The sequence below is a fragment of the Typopeltis vanoorti genome, chromosome 1 (assembly GCF_054136105.1).
Source record: "Typopeltis vanoorti isolate ZY-2024b chromosome 1, IOZ_Tvanoo_1.0, whole genome shotgun sequence".
In the NCBI taxonomy this organism is placed as follows: domain Eukaryota; kingdom Metazoa; phylum Arthropoda; class Arachnida; order Uropygi; family Thelyphonidae; genus Typopeltis; species Typopeltis vanoorti.
This window is the reverse complement of record NC_143549.1, coordinates 115,546,575-115,565,735: the sequence shown is the minus strand read 5'-3', so window position 1 is coordinate 115,565,735 and position 19,161 is coordinate 115,546,575. Positions and strand designations below refer to the sequence as shown.

The following is a 19,161-nucleotide window of genomic DNA, read 5'->3' as shown; positions in this document are numbered from 1 at the left end:
ACTTTAGAATAAAATCTGATCGGCATTTGGAACAAAATAGATATGACATCACAATTATCGAACATCGACAATTTTGGATTATGGATATTGCAGTACCAAGTGATAACAACAAATTTACAACAAAGAACTGGAAAAAAATCACTAAATTTCGAAATCTAGCAATCGAAGTTGGCCGACTGTGGCTTAAACACATCAAAGCCATCGAAGTAGTTATCGATGCACTTGGTGCAACTTCAAAGAAGCTGTCCAACTATTTAGAGCCATTAAAAATCAATGATCCCATATGAATTACAAAAAACAGCATTACTTGGAACAGTCCATATTTACGACGCTTCCTGACGGACTATTCTTAGATTCTTGTACAGAATCCGAATTGTTCTGAATCACCAGTCAAATTTTAATTTATATGATATCTTGTTTTGACTGTGTATCGATTTTGTGAATAAATTAATAATAATATAATAATAATAATAATAATAATAATAATAATAATAATAATAATAATAATAATAATAATAATAAAAGTCCAACATGAAGTAGCTACTCTAAGAGTTATCATTTTCTAATACCAAATAACATACCTATAGTATGTAAACATTCTGATCACCAGTGCTCTTTAAATATTTTGTTAGGCACTTCGCAATCAAACATTTAAATGAATTATAATGTCACCGTGATCCCCATTCTCCTAAGCTCCAACGGAAGCAAGTAAATGCTATTTGGAAACCCACCCATTCACCCAGTTGAAATTCAATAAGTAGCAATTCAAACATCTACACTTCAATATACAAGGCAAATCCATCAGTTAAACTACAATTAAAATCAGGTTCAAACAATATGATTACTTGAAATTTATATTTACTCAGACATGAAGTGGCATAGTCACATAATATATCTACAAAGCAAATTCCAGTTAAGAGTAAGCAACTATATAGATGAAATAATTAATCTCCTCCATATATTCAAAGCACTTCTATACAAAGCATTATTGTGAAAGTGTTTTAAGATTACAATAATAATAACAATTTAAGCAGGCTTCAAACTATATACATTACCATCATTACAGTGTGCAATTTTATCATGTAAAATTTTAAGCACCAAACACCTAATCGACTATGCATTTATGCTAACACGTTACTTTGGTGCTGACTACAGAATAACTGGAAATGTTTCGTATAACAAAACTACTGGCAATGAGCACTCACATATGAAAGGCAATAAGCTACTGGCAATAAGCCCTGACATATATGTGAGGGCTTATTGCCAATAGTCTTGTACTCACATATGACAATCATAGATACAAAAGCAACCTAGAAATTTTAGATTTCAGAAATATAAATATCTTCAAAAAAAACCTATTTTAAAACAGAAACCTTGCAGACTTCTTAAATCTAATAAGGTCACACTCGGACAGTGACACTCGCACTCTTCCTAAAGTACTTGACTGATTAATAGCCCTCTACGATATGAGAATTTCCAGTTCAGTGTGGAGTCACCACACGGTATTGTGTGCGTGTATTTGTGTGTATAAGCTGTTTTAGTGAGATATATATGAAATTCCGACAATGCAGTAAACAAATTAATATGCAATAAATGATGATATCCTCCATCTTCTTCTTCTTCAATTGTCATCCCTCTAGAACGATGTTGTCAACCATGTCACTTACAGAAGATTTGGAACATTTATGGTAATTCAAGCGAGTCCAGTCCTTAATGTCTTCAAACCACATTCTCCCGGGTATACCTCTCCATCTTTTTCGATCCAGTTTCCCTTCTGATATTAATTTCGGAATGCCTTCTTCTGTAGTCAGATGTCCAAAATATTTTAGATTTCGTTCTTTAATTATTTTCATTAATTTTATTTTCATATTTGCTTTCTTTAAAACATCTTCGTTTTTCATTTTCTATGTCCATGGTATTTTCAACATTCTTCTCATGGTCCACATTTCGAAAGCTTCTAAGTTTACTCGGCTTCTTTATTTAGGGTCCAAGTTTCACAGACATAGCATTTTATTAATCTTTTTCTTGTGTCTATATTAATGTCTCTGGATGCGGGAACATTTTTCTTATCAATAAAGGTTTTTATTGCTATCTCTATTCTTCCTTTTATTCCTTTAAGGGCATTTCCTGTGTCTGTAAACATTTCTTCCAAATATATAAAAGACTGAACCTGTTCAATTATCCTTTTGTTATCAGTTATGTTTAGTTTCTTATTTATTTGGTTTGGTTCTTTTGATATAAACAGGCACTTTGTGTTCTTTAGGTTAATAATTAATCTCATGTTTCTGTTTCAAATTTCCCTGACTAAGTTTTGAAGACAATCTTCAGATTCAGTTATAAGGACTGTGTAATCTGCATACCTGAAGTTGTTAAAGTTCCTACCTTCGACTTTTGCACCTTTCAATTCTGAAATATTTTAAAAACCTCGCTCACTATGTATATTGTAGAGTGAGGGTGATAAGACACATCCCTGCTTTACTCCTTTTTCGATTTCAAAGTTGACAGATATGATATCCTTCTTAGGGAAGCTTAATAAGAGATTCGTAAATGTATTCAGTTGTATACCGAAAGAAAAAATTTCACTTGTTGGTTCATTACAGTATAAATCAATGTATTATAAATACAGCACTTAGTGTAGTAGAGCGGTTATATTTGTCAATATTTATGTGGCCAACTAAGCTAACAAATGTTTATCTAAATAGAAACTAAAATATTCCTGTCTACTAAATTTCTAAGATCCCAAATTAATCACTTGCCTTTACCAGAATCCCACAAATAGAAACCATAGCTGAATATATATCATTACGAAATTGGATATATTCACATTTATCACGTACAACTGATATAATTTTGACATATCCACAATGGCAGACTAATCAAATAATTTTGCAAGTGTCGTATTTTACTCATATTCTGATTACTCTGCCTAATGTTTGCATAATCAGAAATCAGCTAGATATCTCCGATCAAATTCCTTCTCAATATGATTAGTGAAAACATCCAATACATTTGGACCAAGCAATGTTCCCTTGGGGTACATTACTGGTCATTTTATATCCAGTAGAGGAACAAGTCTCCGTCCCCCAACTCCATATGCCCTGTCTCGATACCTGTCAATCAGCACTCCCTTAACAAAGCTAATGCTTTATAATGAAATTTCGTATCGTGCAACATATTTGACAGTCTTGTGTGCCCTATCCTGTCAAAAGCTGTAGCAAATTACAAAAGCATTATGATGCATCCATTCTCCTTCTCTAACTCAACCTAAAAATTATTAAAAAATGTGAGCAAGTTATTCAAGCATAACCTTCTTTTTGTAAGTCACTGTTGTTCATTGTATAGTACAGTTTCTACGTGAAGCCATTTCTGTATGCAAGTTCATACACAATCTTTTCAAACTCTTCCCTGCCAACCAGAATTCCTGATTGGTCGAGAGTTAAAACATTTCATTCTTTACACATATACGTCCCGTTTCAATCAGTATAATCATAGAATCTTATAAAACTCAAATTATGCATCCAGGTCAAAGGCACAGCCGGTTCAATCGAACAATAATCATTAGCACACTTTAGTAACTTCTTCGCTAACACCGCAGTACATAGTCTAGGTAGTTTCTATTATCTCCAATAATATGTTACATTTTGTCTGAAAAATTTCACTATTACTCACTTCTCATGTCGATGTCATCGTAGCGAAAGGAGGTAAAACCTTAGTAAGCTGCGTTATGACTGTTTCTCACTCCATGGTGTCCTGTAATTTCTTTCCAGTGTATATTTTCTTTATTGTCATTTCATAAGCCATATATTCATACAGATGGAATCTTGAAGACAAATGAAGGAAGCCTTTTTTCAAAGAAGCAAGGAATGAAACATTTTCCTTTAATTTTCTGATATCTTTATGTTACGAAGTCTAGTTCACTCTGAAATTATAAAAATGGAAGAAGAGTCTGAAAACGAATCGTATCCTTTAATCTGATGTAATTATCTGGGTGATGACTAAATCTCCTGAAAGGCAAACAGTGATATTATTTTAGCATGATGTCATGTTTGTTTTTTGTTTCTGTTAGTTTCTTACCTTTATATTTCTGACAAATGAATGCCATCTTTACGTTACATGGAGCATCGACCCATTTCCCTAAGCGATAAATGACGATCGACATATGAACGCAATCTTCCTATATAAAATTAAATACACATATAACTTTGCATATTCGCAGATATAGCTGACTCCGCTGGTATTTTAGACAACGGAGTAATGCTGATCACACGAATACAAAATGCAATGCGGTATAATAAAATTGAAACAAGTGAATTAAGAAATTGTAATACTTTTTGGTTTACATAATTAAAGTGAATGTAAAATAATCCAGATTCAAATTAAGAAAAATAGTAGTGGTATTTATTTTCAGCAAAAGATATAAATGGTTTACAAAATACACTATAAAAGTAATTCTGCGTTGAATTTTAGTTAATTGCCTAGCTGCATTAAATGCCTGGTTTTTACCTTTCAGTAGTTTCCGACCCTCGGTGACTTTGTAGGAATTGCCCACGAAGTATTCATCGTGAGACGTTTATAGCGTAGTTCACCATTGATTTACCCAACCCCCCTTCCCCGTTTTATCCAGGCTTGGAACTGGCATATAGCTGAGAAATATTGATGAATTAATCCATGTGTGTTCACGGAGCCTGTTTGCCTGTTCTGAGGGACGACAAACCCGAGTTCCCGGGTGAAAAAAAACACCTTAGCTTCGTATGAGACAGACTCGATAACTCACCTTTAGTCGAAAGAGAGACAAAGGTTCCTCCCGTCATTGAACCGGAATCGAACACAGGCCTTTCCAAAGAAAGGGTTTCGTCTATACTGGCTGAGAGGCTCTATATTAAATGCAAAATAAGCATTTGGATCGTACCATTTTTTGTCATGTAGAAATTTGTTTTATTTGAATGGTAAGGAACTAGAAAGCATAAGAACATTTTATGATTTCTTGTTAAAGAAATTTCATAACAATTTCTGGATTGTTATTGTAGCATTCACGATTTTGATCTGTAGCAAACAAACCTTTTTCCCAGGTAGAGACAGTGCGTGATATATATTGTATGATTGTTGTATAAGCTGTATGCATACAGCGTATACAGCAATCAGGCCGTTTAGGAGAATCCCTCATTGCTATACCTTCGAATCGTGATGGTAATGCGCTTCATCTGCATGGTCTAGTTAACATTCGCTGGCGAGCATCATCTTTTGCGTACGAATGTAAATAAGAGAACGTCAAACAAGAACCAGAGTCCGATGCGATGGAGAACATACAACACATCCGTCACTTAGAGTCAACCCGTGTGTAATTCGTAGAGCAATGCAGGTCATGTACAGATTAATTTCTCCTATACTCCATTAGATGTACAAGTGTTTAATGGAAGTAAAGACTTCTGTATCACAGTCATCAATGGAAGATTTACGAACTGTAATGAGTTTATTTGAATCACATTTGTGCTCGAATATTAGAAGCTTTTTGCAACCGTATTGAAATATCCAATATGCAATTAAATGACGTCACACAACAATGGGGGGGGGGGGTTCTCTCATCAACTGAAAACGAACATTTTCATGCTTGGATCCAAGCATGAAAATGTTCAAGACGTCATAAGCTCGATCCTATTCGCAAACTAGAGGAAGTATTCCTATGTCTTTCATTAGAACTCCTTAATCCAAATTTGGTCAATTTACCTATCAAAAATATTTAGATAAAGAAAGTTATATTGCTTTTTGAGCAAGCGGTGTATATATATATATATATATATATATATATATATATATATATATATATATATATATATATATATATATATATATATATATATATATATATATATATATATATATATTACAGGTATGTTAATTTAATTTATACTAAAATGTAGTTGGTAGTACCTAACAAATTAAATATTGCCTTCCACTATGACTGAGCTCTAAATATCCGCTGAGTTATAAGCATTGAGTTGCTGTTCGAGATCTCTCCTTCTGCCATTATTCATAGGTCGTATATGATTAATAACTGATTTCCAAATAAAAAAATACAAATGGAATGATAATCAACAACAATAAGTGTTATCTATAACTTTAGAACTACATTTAAACAGGACGAGAAGTATTCGTCCTTCACCCAAGCAGATCTTGGAGCTTTCCATCATTTCGTATTCAATCCGGAGTAGGCAGTTCAGATATGCAATTAATCCTGTTGTTTTTTAAGAGCCCTTACAGAGTACTGTAATAGGTATGACTTGATTCACTTCAGAAAATTATGCAATTATCGACATATATTATAATTTTGACATATTTCCCTCTTAGTGTGTCTGTTATTGAACCATTTTAGAAGTGAAATCAGACATCCTCATCGGCCATTATAAAGGGACAGACACTCTTTCCAAAGATCTACATATCATAATCGATCCTCCCCCAAGTTCAGTCGCACAACCCGATATAAAAGGAATTCGTTTATCGGACCAGAATGCCGTACAATTTGGCCGCACTTCGAAACGCTTTTCTCATGATATGATTGTTGGTACAATTTACTTTGATAAGGAAATGCTTTCTCAGTGGGCTTTCCCATCAACTTGCAAGAGGGGGATTTCATATAATACACGTACACAGCTTGAAGCCAACGGACACCCCAAAAGATGGGTAAGGTGCACCGTTGCCTGCAACCCATCACGTGTTATAAATTGGAGGCACTGATGTGGGGTTTATAACAGCCGTTATAAATCCCAAGTCAGTGCAACTCATTTCGGGTTGAAATAGCTGTGAGTAAGAACTGACCGAGCTTCAAAGATGCATCGTGATAGGACGTCATTGTGCAGGCTTATCTCTGCGATAAAATGTTGACAAACACTCCATACTAAGTCAACAGTTCTGAGCCATTCTGTAATGGAAGCAAAGGGAATCAACTTCAATTGCCACTGTATTGGACGACCCACCACAAAAACAGGACCTTAACGAATGTGACTGTAGAGTGGTAAGAATGATATACAAAAACTGCAATTCTTCGGTCGACATGCTAATTGCAGAGGTCGAGGCATTGACTGGAAACAAATCTGCAAAAAATAACTCAACAGATGGATTTTCATGATAAGACCTCAAAGTGCAATCCCAACATTACGGATGTCAACATCCAGTGTTGACTTCTGTGGCACAAAGAGCATGTGTAGTGATATGGAAACAGGGAAAGCAGTGTTATTAAATGAGGAATAAAGATTCATCCTCTAACGAGCATATGAACGGGTGCGTATGTGGCATATGCTTGGTGACCGTCTCTTACAAGAGTGCATAACCCAAATATGAAGTTCGGAGCTGATGGTGTGATGCCATGGTCCTGTTTTTCCTGGTTTAGCCTCGGACCTCTGTTTGGAGTGCTACGAAAATTGAACTCCGAGAGGTATCTCAACATTCTGGTCAATGCCATGCTTCCTACTTTGTATCGTTTCTAGGAACTGACCGGTGTCTCTTTCAGCAAGACAACTCACCGTATTATGAGGCTGTTGAGTATTTGTCTGGTTTATAGACACGAACGTTATAATACTTGACTGGCCTCTACACATCCCTGAACTCAATCTTATTCAACATCTGTGAGATGAAGTGGAGCGTCCAGTGGAGTGAACAGATATCTACCCCACAGCAGTCGAGGACCTCATTATTCCGTGTAATTCAAACTTTCGATTGATCGTATCGTTCTCTCTTGGAAATTAGACCACGTAGGATTGCTCGAATATCGCAGCGCAAGCGGGTTCAACGTCTTGTTAATTTCGCGCCATGGATGTTTGTTTCACTCAGGTGTTCGTTGACTGCTTTTGAATCAATGTATATCCACTTACATTGATCTCTGTCATTTGGTTAGAATTATTCTTACTGTTATATTTCTTACTCTTATATTTCCTTTTCAGAAAATTAACTTAAAATATGTTTTCATTAGTCTGCTTATCTAAATAGCTTGATGAATTTCAGGTACTCGTATATACGAGCACATAAAGTCGCTAATACTTCGTTTGATCTTCCCATGAAATTATTATTAATATTATTATTATTATTTCGGGCTACTCCAGGAAGTCCTTAGACTCATCGAGGAAAGCCTTAAACATCATGCCCACAAAACTATTCGACATTCTTACAGTATCTATCATACCTTGCCTTGAACTCGTTCACTGTCATACAGACTCTGGCAGCTTATTCCACTCATTTACCACTCTAAAAGTAAAGAACCCAGCTCCAACACCCCGTAATCTGGATGTATTCTTTTCTAAGCATTCATTATACTCATATTTATTCATTATATGAGTATAATGAATGAATATGAATGAGTAGAACATTGAGTAGAACTCATTGTTCTATTCATTCAATATTCATTATATTCATGAATTATTTTTATAAAGTATTAGAATGCCTACTAACTATTGCACGTTGTATAAATTTAATAGACTTAGTGAAACAGTATATGAATTATTACCGTGCTGTAGCTATAAGACGATGGTTCGTTATCGGCCCAGTTCACGTAGTCAACAGGCGATTCGTCCACCCACCGAAATGCGGAAGACTTGTCCTCTTCGTAGAGACCAATCCAAGCGTTTGTTTCAGCGTCAACAACTAGACCATTAAGAAAATCTAGAACAAGTCGAAGTAAAAAGAACAGCTTAAAAATGCGGTGGAATCCTAGGATTATTAAAAAAATAAACACTTTATGTAAATTGCTTTAAATTAATTTATTTCTTTGTCCGTTTATTAGCGACAGAGGCGGGTTTGGATTATCCATTGAAGACTTTTCTTTCTTTTCTTCAAAAGATCGTCGAAAATAACATGCAAACATTTAAGAAAAACGTACGAGATTATTTGTATGTAATAATGGTTTATAGCGCAGCAATAGTTCCAATTAAATTTATTTTAGTTTATTTTCCTGTATGTAATTAAAATGCTTCTTGGTAAACACAAAATTAATAAATATAAAATCATATACAGTGTTTTTTTCGCATAGTTTTAAGGATGATAAAGTTTCAGTTAAAACTGTTTTCAAACCGTGTTTTTTATTATTACATTTTATGTGTCTCTTACCCACAAAATGCCTTTATTTCATTACGTTTTTAAGTTTATCCTGGAAATACCTCAATCGTAAGCTTGTTAATATTCCAATGTTGACAATCTAGCCTATTTTGTTTATTTGCGAATTTCAACTATTAATTTTATTCGGTTTACAACTTCTGGTTACCTTACATGTTATTTCTACTTCTTTCTACTGGTATTCTCATTCTAATAAGATATGTGTCTTCTTAAAACTGTAAGAATTAATTCGATCAAAGTATTTTATTCTTTTATTCTTTTGTTTTATTTTTGTTGTATTTTTGTATGTATTCATGTTGTATGAGTATGTGTTAATTCCTTCCAAGCCATTTGTCTATACATTCTTAACTGTTTATTTAACAAAAGAAAAAGCATTAATAGCAAAAGAAGGAAATCTCTTTCTTTACTCGAGTATTCAGAAGAAAGAAAAGTAGAGATTGGTTTCTTCATACAAAGAATATTATCCACTATTTCATAGGCTTTAAACCTGTGAACAGTAGACCTGCAGTAATAATAATAAAGGTTACCGTCTGAATGAAACTTCATATGGTGATCAGAAGTGGATCTCTTTTTTGACCAAAGCAATAACATGATCAGTGAAACAACCAAGAGAAATTGGCTGATAGTTCAAGGAAACTTAAATACAAAAATCGAAATAGTTATAGAAAGGAAAGAATTTGCTTTTCAAAATGAATCCTCATAAACTTCTTCAGATAAAACGCCACGAAAAGGGACTTACTTCGTTGCTTTTCGAAATGAATCTTCATAAACGTCTTCAGATAAAACGCCACGAAAAGGGACTTACTTCGATATCCACAGATAGAATAACTGAGAACCTAAGTCATTATATACTTATAAAAACTAACTGACAATGGCAGATCATAATTTAGTCGTAGCAAACATTCATATTGAAATTCGGAATTAGAAAGATAAGAAGATAAAAGATTAACCGTGCTTCTTTCTAATCAAATACTACTAAAACCGTTTAAGAAACGTATTACGCATTCTCTTTCCAAAATGCATTGTTCTTTGATATTTTTATCAACAGTTTTAATGGAATCAATAAAATTATCCTAGGAAGGGAATGCAGTATAATTAAACTTTGGATTACCCAAGAAATATTAGAGCCTTTTGAACAGTGGAGAAGATTACGACCAATCCGCCACATCCATGGGAACCACAATGAAAAATATAATTATCTGAATAGACAGACTAAACAGAAGATAAGGCTTACCTAAAAAAACTGCTTATCCAAAAATGCAAAGGAATCGAGAATGATAACTTATAATCTTTATTTTGATAAATGAAATCTAAATGATAATCAAATGATAATCTTCAATAACCATGCTACAAAATACCAAATAACTAAGCTATTAACGTATGATTTTATACGAAAAGTTGGATTGTTGAGAATAAAGACTGAATAAATATTACGAAACATTAAAAAGCATCGAAAGCTTCAAGTTTAATGATAAATTGGACCACAAATATAGAGAGAATTGACCTAATTATAATATAGAAGAGTTTTTGTTTAATTTATTTAGAAAAAACAAGTAGAAAGATTCAATTTAGTTTAAGATCAAAAACGGAAGGAAGTGGCAATGACCCTTCAGAATTGTTTAGAGGAGACAAGGGGATACTGTAATTACATTTCGCAAGATTAAACTATATTGAATGGAGTAAGAAGATCTGACCAAAAGAAATTGCTTGCAGTTATTCTTATTTTAAAAAAAAATGATAGCAAAAATTATACAAGTTGAAAATCTATTTTTTACACATCTTATAATCTCTAAGTGAAGAAAACGTGAACCAAAATGTTCAGATTTAGAAACTGGATTTAAACAGAAAAGGAGTGCAAAAGACCATATATCTGCGTTCCATATCATTTGAAAAAATAAATGGTTTATTATAAAGTGATAAGCCATAAGAAAGAAAACAATTTTCTGCAGATCATTGTCTCGACTGTATTTAATATATATATATATATATATATATATATATATATATATATATATATATATATATATATCAAAAGTTTTAAAGTAAGAACTTTAAAGAGAGAGAGAGCAGAAAACAGACCAATGAAAGAAACACAGTACAGCACCCCACAGCACATAATTTTTAAGAAAAGAAAGAAAATGGGAAGGAACATTAAGGAAGTTTGAGTAAATTTAGTTCCAGCAGTATTCGTCTGATAAATTCAAGCATATGAATTTTCTAGCCTAGACATATTTGTTTTTATTTGCAAAAATTAATATATATATCAAGGCCATTGCCATATAATAATCCATGGTAAATATTTTTTTTTTAAAAATGAATAAATAAAATAACATTCAGAAAGAATAGTTACGGAATGAAATTATATGTGACATGATCGTCGCAATTCAGGAGAATGCTGTTTTGAAAGGATGTCTGTTATATAGAAGATACCCAGATGTCTGACTGCATAGCTGATTACATGCTTACCTGAGAAGCAATATTTCTTCTCATTTGGAGTAGTATTTAAAAGGTTTATTAAACTATATTCCTGAGGAGTGCAACAGTAGATTTTTGTGTCCTATAACACACACACACACACACACACACACACACACACACACACACACACACACACACACACACACACACACACACACACACACACACACCAATCACATTATTATAGTTTAAGATGTGTTAAAAGGATCCATATTGTCACTTACCTGCTTCTTCAGAACTGTGAACTGATGCCAGCGTGGCACCTAATTGTAAACATTTATCCCTGGCACTTTCCCAACTTTCTCGATTCCGTTCAATCTTGCCAAAAAGTCTAAAGCATTTATTTCCTTTAAGATTAAAATGAAATAGAAAACAAAAGAAATTTTAGTGATTGTTAGAAAAGTTTTAATTTTTAAGTTTTTTGAGTAAAATGACAAAATGGAAGTTGCTTATTATTAAACATACTAAATAAAATTCCTACATTATAAACGGAATTCCTTCAATCTATCTATCCATTTATCAGTGGTTCTGTGTCTTATGGCATAATTCCAAAGTACTCACACCTCCTAAAGAATTTCTCTACTACATTCAAAAGGAAATCAAACGTGTCCTCTGGAATAAAACTCACTGGACAACATACCCTCAACTCTGCAAGCCACACAGCAAGGGAGGTCAAGGCCTGATTTCCCTTGAAAACAAGATTAGATCCTTCAGGATAATCCTCCTCCTAAAGACGCCTCAATGCAATCACACCTATGTAACCACCTTCGATTACATCACGAAAGCATCCACCAGAGGACGTACACTTTCCACAATCCTCCAAATGGCTAGTCCTGCACCATCTCCTCCTAAACTATCTCATTTTTACAAAGATGCTCTACAGCGGTAGAAAAACAGCACTTAAACACACACTTACAGGATCAGCAAAGTCAGCTGTACTTACAGAACCACTATTTTCGAAAAATAACAAGTCTCACAACTGGCCAGCCCTTTCTTCTCCCTAGATGGACTGGGCAGGAATAACAGCCATAAGAGCCATCCTAACCCAGACCTTGAAGTGGAAAGCATTCACAAGCCTACCAATGAAGAACCTCCAAACTGGAAAGCAATATCAACAGCTGCAAGCTCATTATAAAAGTCTATCCAGATATCGCTTCACCTCAGGAAATCCGTATTCCTTCTAGAAACTGCTCGGGGCCGATATTTCATCTTGTACAATCTAAAGCCTTACTTCCAATTCTTCCCTCCAACTACAAGAAAATATACCACTTCCTCATGTCAGTGTCTACAATCTCGCCCTTCTTATATTCATCCTTAACCCTCTTATCTACAAGGCTGCATATGCCACTCAGTTTTCAGTGGGATCTGCCATATAAATCGAAGTGTGCCAAACCAGATTCCGACATACAGTGGAGACTATGGCATAACATCTTGCCAACTCCTTCAAAGCTCTATAAATTTCAGCTAACAGCAAGGGATCTGTGTCTATTCTGTGACGTTTTAGGTACCTTGGAACATACATATCTAACCTGTCCCGCAAACAAAGTGATAATCACTTATGCCCTGAATACTGCCTCTAGCACCTGTAACTACGCACACAGTCAAGACGACTACTGGAATTCAGACACAGAACATGCAATTTCCTCTTCATCTGCGCTAAGGCCGTCATCTACAGCTTCTACCTAAAATAGACAAGAAATAACCAGCACCCATCCATCAATGAAACTGCACAAACCCTTATGTATATCCTACGTCGGAAACTAAAAAGCAGGCTTTTATTGGAACTCGAATACTTCAAAGAAACAAGAACTGTCCCGAAATTCATAGAGGAGTGGAATACAACTGGTACCCTCTTGTGGATTGACGATAACAATGCGCTTCATCTGAAAGATAACTCAGACTGAAACTGAACTGTAAATTTTGAATTCATTTATTGCATTCTCTATAGTATACCCGAAAGGAAAATGTTTCTTTCTCTAATATATATATTATATACTTATAATATGTAAATAGACCTTATTATCTATCGCCTAATGCATATTTTAACAAGTTAAATAAAAATAAATAAATAAAATTAAATAACAGGCACTTAAGCGTCCACGAACTTCCAACTATTCTTAGTCTTCGCAACCGTAACTTGAGGATACGGTGGTCTATGCATTCTGGAGGTGTCCTATATCTGTAGATGCGTGTGTTCTATGCCATCTGGGGGAAGAAATACTCGAGTTTCCGGTGGAACAAAATCATGGACACATGGATGTGAAATCACCCACTCCTTGACCAAAGGAATGGGTGATTGGATTTTTGTTTTTTTCAGCAAAATAAGGAACATGATCTCTTCTTTCGTCTATAGATCAAAGAACTACCAAAAATAAGAATAATGAAGGGAAGCGAGACCTTTCTTTACAATAGCGTTTTAATAGTATACACGGTGTTTTCCCCACCTGGATGAAATAGCATCAGATCACTTTCAGAAGCATGTTATGAAAGCTATCAAGCTTGGAATGTCTGAGCATATAAATGTGTGTCGTATTTAAAGGGGAAGGGAATATACTGTACATTAATAACGAAACTTTGGAATATATATTTCATTTTGTGGAAAATATCTGAGGTTATTAAAAGAAAATCACTCATGTATAGAAGGAAAAGTGTAAAGTACAATACTGACTTTTGTTGTATACTGACATTGGTTAAAATCTCAATAGTGTAATCATCAACCACCGAAAAACATTTAACGACTACAAAGGAAACCAGATATCCAGTTGCAAACTGTGCAATGTAGATAATGAAATGGTAGTTTAGTAAGAAAGCTTCTATATTAGATCTCCTCGGATGTGTTCGAAATATCTCGAGTAATAACAAGGTCCTCTGTAGACTTTTCCAGGCCCTTATGTTTTCAAATGGTGGATAAAGTTGGTTAGGAAATAACTTTAGCTACCAAATAATTTTAAGGCTTCGGATGATGAAGTCGGGTGTAGATGATACTAAGAACAGAGAGACTTTTATAAGAGATTTGTAGTAAATATAGATGAATGTAGATGTAGATGTCGGAATGTAGATGTCAGAGGAATAAGAAAAATTGTAAAAACAATAAAGTTGTTTATTAATTGCCATTCAAAAGTTTGAACATAAGTGGGGAACCCATCAGGTCACAGGCTTTTCAGTATTTGGTTATTTTGAGACTTCGTCTGAGCTCTTTCTCGTGAATGATCAGAGGAGACCGAAAGTTGGCTGATCTTGGAACTGAGGGAGTTGATTTTAATTCGTCATCCAAAAAATGGTAAATAATTACTTACATGCATGGTTTGCCCTTTTCATAAAAGAAAATATGATTCCCTTTAACCGGAAACCTCTGTGTTTAACCAGACATTTTTGCCATATCTTTTTTTTTTTTTAATTTATGCTTCACACCTTTTGTGTATATATATATATACACGAAAATCTTTTACAGTTGTTGAACATTTATGTTAAACTCTATTTAATATTGAATATTAAATAGAGTTTTTACTATTTATAATAGTAAACTGCCTGTACGTCTCACAATATGAAGATTTGTTGAACTCTTAGTAACCTAGAGTATTTGAACAAAATGGTGATCTACCTACATTTTATAACATGATAGTGTTTTCTGACACTTCAAACTGCACAATAGTTTTATAGCTCTGCAAATACATCTGTTTGCTGAACAGTTTTCAGTGCAGTTTATCCGTATATAACGTTATCCACCACTGACGGAGTGACCGATCATGATTCTTCCAAGGAGTCTATCTTCAACGAAGTCTATCTTTCCCAGTTACTCAGTTCACTAAATTTCTGGCTGATGAGAGAAAATTCACTTCTTCTAGTCAACATCTTCTGAAGTATTCCATGCCCTGTTGTTAGCTTGTAAACAACAGCTTTGACTTTCATAACAACCTCAGCCACATTTCTTGGATTTATCAGATTTTTAATACGTTTTTAGCTTGAATATGCAAAACAGTGTGAACTAATGTTATTTCCCTATAAATTATTTCTTTATTTCTAAAGATAGTTGGTATAAGTTTAGACACGTTCAACATTGTTAGATTTATCAGGATTATATTTTAAGAGTTAAAAATATAAAACTGATAAGCATGTGGAAGGGATTCATAGAGAGAGATGACGAGAAAGTACACACCAAAAGAGTGACTGGTATTGTAAGGAAGAAAAAAATTGCAATGAGAGGAGATTAGCTGAACGAGCTAAGAGTAATTCGAAAGAGTTCTTTCAGTATGCAGCAAATAAAAGAAAGAATGACCACAGTAGAATGGTTTAGAAGAACACAGATGACACAAAAATTTCAGTCACTTTTTCCCTACATCCTTCCGCTTCCCCCTAAAATAATTTCTATCTTCAGATCCTTCTCTCACCCTCCCTCCCAAAACGCTCTCTACCCACCCTTAATAATAATAATATCATACATATATTAAAAACCCGTTTTTTTTAAATAATTTCGTGACATTACTTTATCCGCACTTCCCCCAACGCCAAAAAATCCCTCTTACTTTAACAGTTTAATACCATTTCAAGGCACATTGCCAGAATAAGGAGACAGAAAACAACGTCCAAAAAAAAAAGGTATGTCCAAATTTTCTCCTATTTTTATTCTTCATATATCAGTTTTATAACACTTCAGTAATGTCCTAGAATTTTTTACAGCGTCCAATGATTGTAAAAAATGGGTCGATCCTGAACGAAAGTAGGCTATATTAGTCATTAAGATAATAGTTTATTTTTACAGGAATAACATGCGAATTTTCCCAGAAATAATATATATATATATATCAGCTAACACGTTAACTATGCGATTAAATAGAAAATAAATTAAGAGTTTACTTACCAAGGGGTAGAAAGAAGCGGCCACAGTCTCCATTATTCAGAATTGGTTTGGTGGGGAGGATGTTTATCACAGTTGTAGATGAGGAGGGCTTCTTGCATATAAATTCAGCTCTATTAGTGCAAAATAGTTCCTTCCAGTTTCCTGGAAATTGAAATTCCTTGAATCATAACTAAAATCATATTCCTTACTTTTGAAAAATTGCAGAAATCGATTTATTCTTCAAAGAAATAATACTGAAAATGGCGGGCGGGGGCTTTCGAATATGATAATCGTTTTTTAAAGCACTTATCATATAGTGTTTTAATGTTGCTAGATTTAAACAATTTGACAGTACATACAGCATCATTTTTCGCATAGAGTACTAATGTGAATGATTGATGTAATTTTTCTTCGAGAGCTAGAAGTGTACTCTGGTTATTAAATAATAATAATAAAAATAAAATAAAAAATTAAAAAAAATTCAGTTCAGGTAAATTGAAATAAAATATATTCGACGGGATTAACCTCTTGATGTTGTTGATATTGAAGTCCTATCGGAAAGCGGATGGATTAGTGATGTAACCTTTCCCGCGAAAATTTGTATAGATCAGGCATAAGGCAGAAACAAAATGTTTCCGAGAATGTTTTCGGAATGAACACTTGGGAGTAGGAATCATCGGTAAGCCGGATTTTCCTCTCTTTCTGATAACATCGCTCCTCTGTCTAGACAGATTTTTGCTACGCCACAACAACTGTAGAATAGAATCCAAAGTAGAAGAGATTTCTGATTTACTCTTATGAGATGTTCATGTGAGAAGTAGAGCTATAAGCAGAAAGGTCCACGGAGTTATTTTTCTCTGGCTGAATGAGATAAGGAAGTGATATTTCTATCTCAGGAAGTCTAAACATGTGTGTCAATCCAGGAGAAATGTGGTAATACCTGGGGATGTCAGTGTTATTAAAAGCAAATAAAACGAAGTGAGGTATATTTATAGACGTGATACAGCCGTTTTTCGGTTGAACTCAACCTCATTGCATTGTCCGTAAAGACTTGATAATTTGCGAAGAAATTTACATTCATTTTCAAGGAAATTAATTGTTCAAGGCGAGTTATTAAAACATTTTATTCACAGATTGAATAAGTACCAGAGTGCTATCATAAAAAAAGGAGATGAACGAAGTGCTGTGCGATTCGAAAAGCCTTAAATAAGATTTATCGTTAGTGACATAACCTGATGTTTATAATGTGAGAAAAGAAAATAGCGAAAAGGAGCCTTAAATCCCCAGCGTCGGTGAAGAATCTGGAATGAGGAAACCGTACATCATGACAGGCACTTAACGGAAACTGGCGAACCAAATCACAAGCAACGAAATACAAATCACAAGATCCGTTTGGCTGCGGTTCACAAATAACCATTCATACCTCTAAGCCAAACATGATCACATGTACTTTAACTCTCAAGAACGACCAAGAACGATGTCATGCACTCAGAAGAAATCTGAAATATACTTGAGTAGTAGGGGTGCCACTCATAACCAGATCAAGGTCAAGATAAGATAATAAATTGTGACGTTTTTGGGTGATAAGATCATTGACGTCATTGTGTGTGATTCATTGCTTGATGACATGAGTGTGGAATGTTTGGTATTTTCCTGGGGAAACGTGTCATTGACGTCATGTGGTGTGTTTTGTTCGCGTATGGAATAGTGGGTAATAGTTTCAGATAAGACAGGTTTTCTTAAGAGCAGTTTTTTCAACACAAATAAATAATTATTTATTCTTATTTCAACTGCATATTAGGTCTGGGACTAAAATTTTCAACTTAATTCCACTGTTACAACTTCCAAAGTTTATACTCTAGACTCCCGTCTTTTTCTTTTGCTTTAGTAAGTTCGAATTCTACATACATGAGTGAAAGAGAATTAGACAAACAAGGGTTGGAAGTAAAGTCACCGCTATCCTGATTTGGTAATTTTCACACAGTACTGTTACAGTTAACACACAGTTCTTAGTATTACCCTAAGACTTGGTAATTTACACTCATATTTTTTTCTCATTCCTAACTAAACCGAAATTAACATTAAAAACTTAACAAGTGTCTGAAAGTAGGGGTTACTATATTTTTTGAAAAGAATATGTGACATCGTGTCGAGCATAAATTGTAAAGTAAACTAAAATATTTACCTTCAAATAAATATTTATGATCACAGAAAGCAAGAAATTCAGCAGCTTTTTAAACTTTTGACATTCATACCTATATTATTTTCATCATTTGGTATCATTTATATGAAGAACAGGTTTGCCTATTAAGTTCATTAATGTTTTTGATTTTTCTCTTTCTTCGGCAAGCAATATTTGATATTTGCACGTTGATTCAATTATCCAATCTCTTAGTTTCTCCAGAGAAAAAGAACCAATTTACCATTTCAGTTGATGATTATATTTAATTAACCAAGAATCAAGAAAATGAGACGAAGAAGATTTGGACCCTGTGTTAGCGAATTCTTATTAGAAACTTGTGTTGCCATTAAAAATAAATAGTTATTTATTGTTATTTCAATGAACATTAGGTCTGTAGTATATTTTGTTAATTTCTATGTTACAAAGTTCCAAACATTTAAACGTTTAGACTATATGGGTATGTTTATGTAATTGTAATCTCAAAGTTGTCTAATGATGAATCATATCCTCTCTTTTGATGTTTATGCAGGGTTCTTCTCTTATGCTAATGACACCAACATTCTAA

At 34.0% G+C, this 19,161-nt stretch overlaps 1 protein-coding gene across 3 annotated transcripts in view; it reads right to left on the bottom strand.

The window, feature by feature from the left end:
- The window catches only part of LOC150110335 (macrophage mannose receptor 1-like), a 190,681-nt gene that overhangs the window by 110,768 nt on the left and 60,752 nt on the right, over positions 1–19,161 (bottom strand). For all 3 annotated transcript variants that reach the window (XM_090393010.1, XM_090393018.1, XM_090393026.1), the window contains exons 4-7: positions 16,436–16,576; positions 11,802–11,924; positions 8,495–8,649; positions 4,075–4,174 (exon numbers count right to left, since the gene is read on the bottom strand). In XM_090393010.1, coding sequence (XP_090249136.1) covers positions 4,075–4,174; positions 8,495–8,649; positions 11,802–11,924; positions 16,436–16,576 — 519 coding nt within the window. The remainder of the gene's footprint in view (positions 1–4,074; positions 4,175–8,494; positions 8,650–11,801; positions 11,925–16,435; positions 16,577–19,161) is intronic.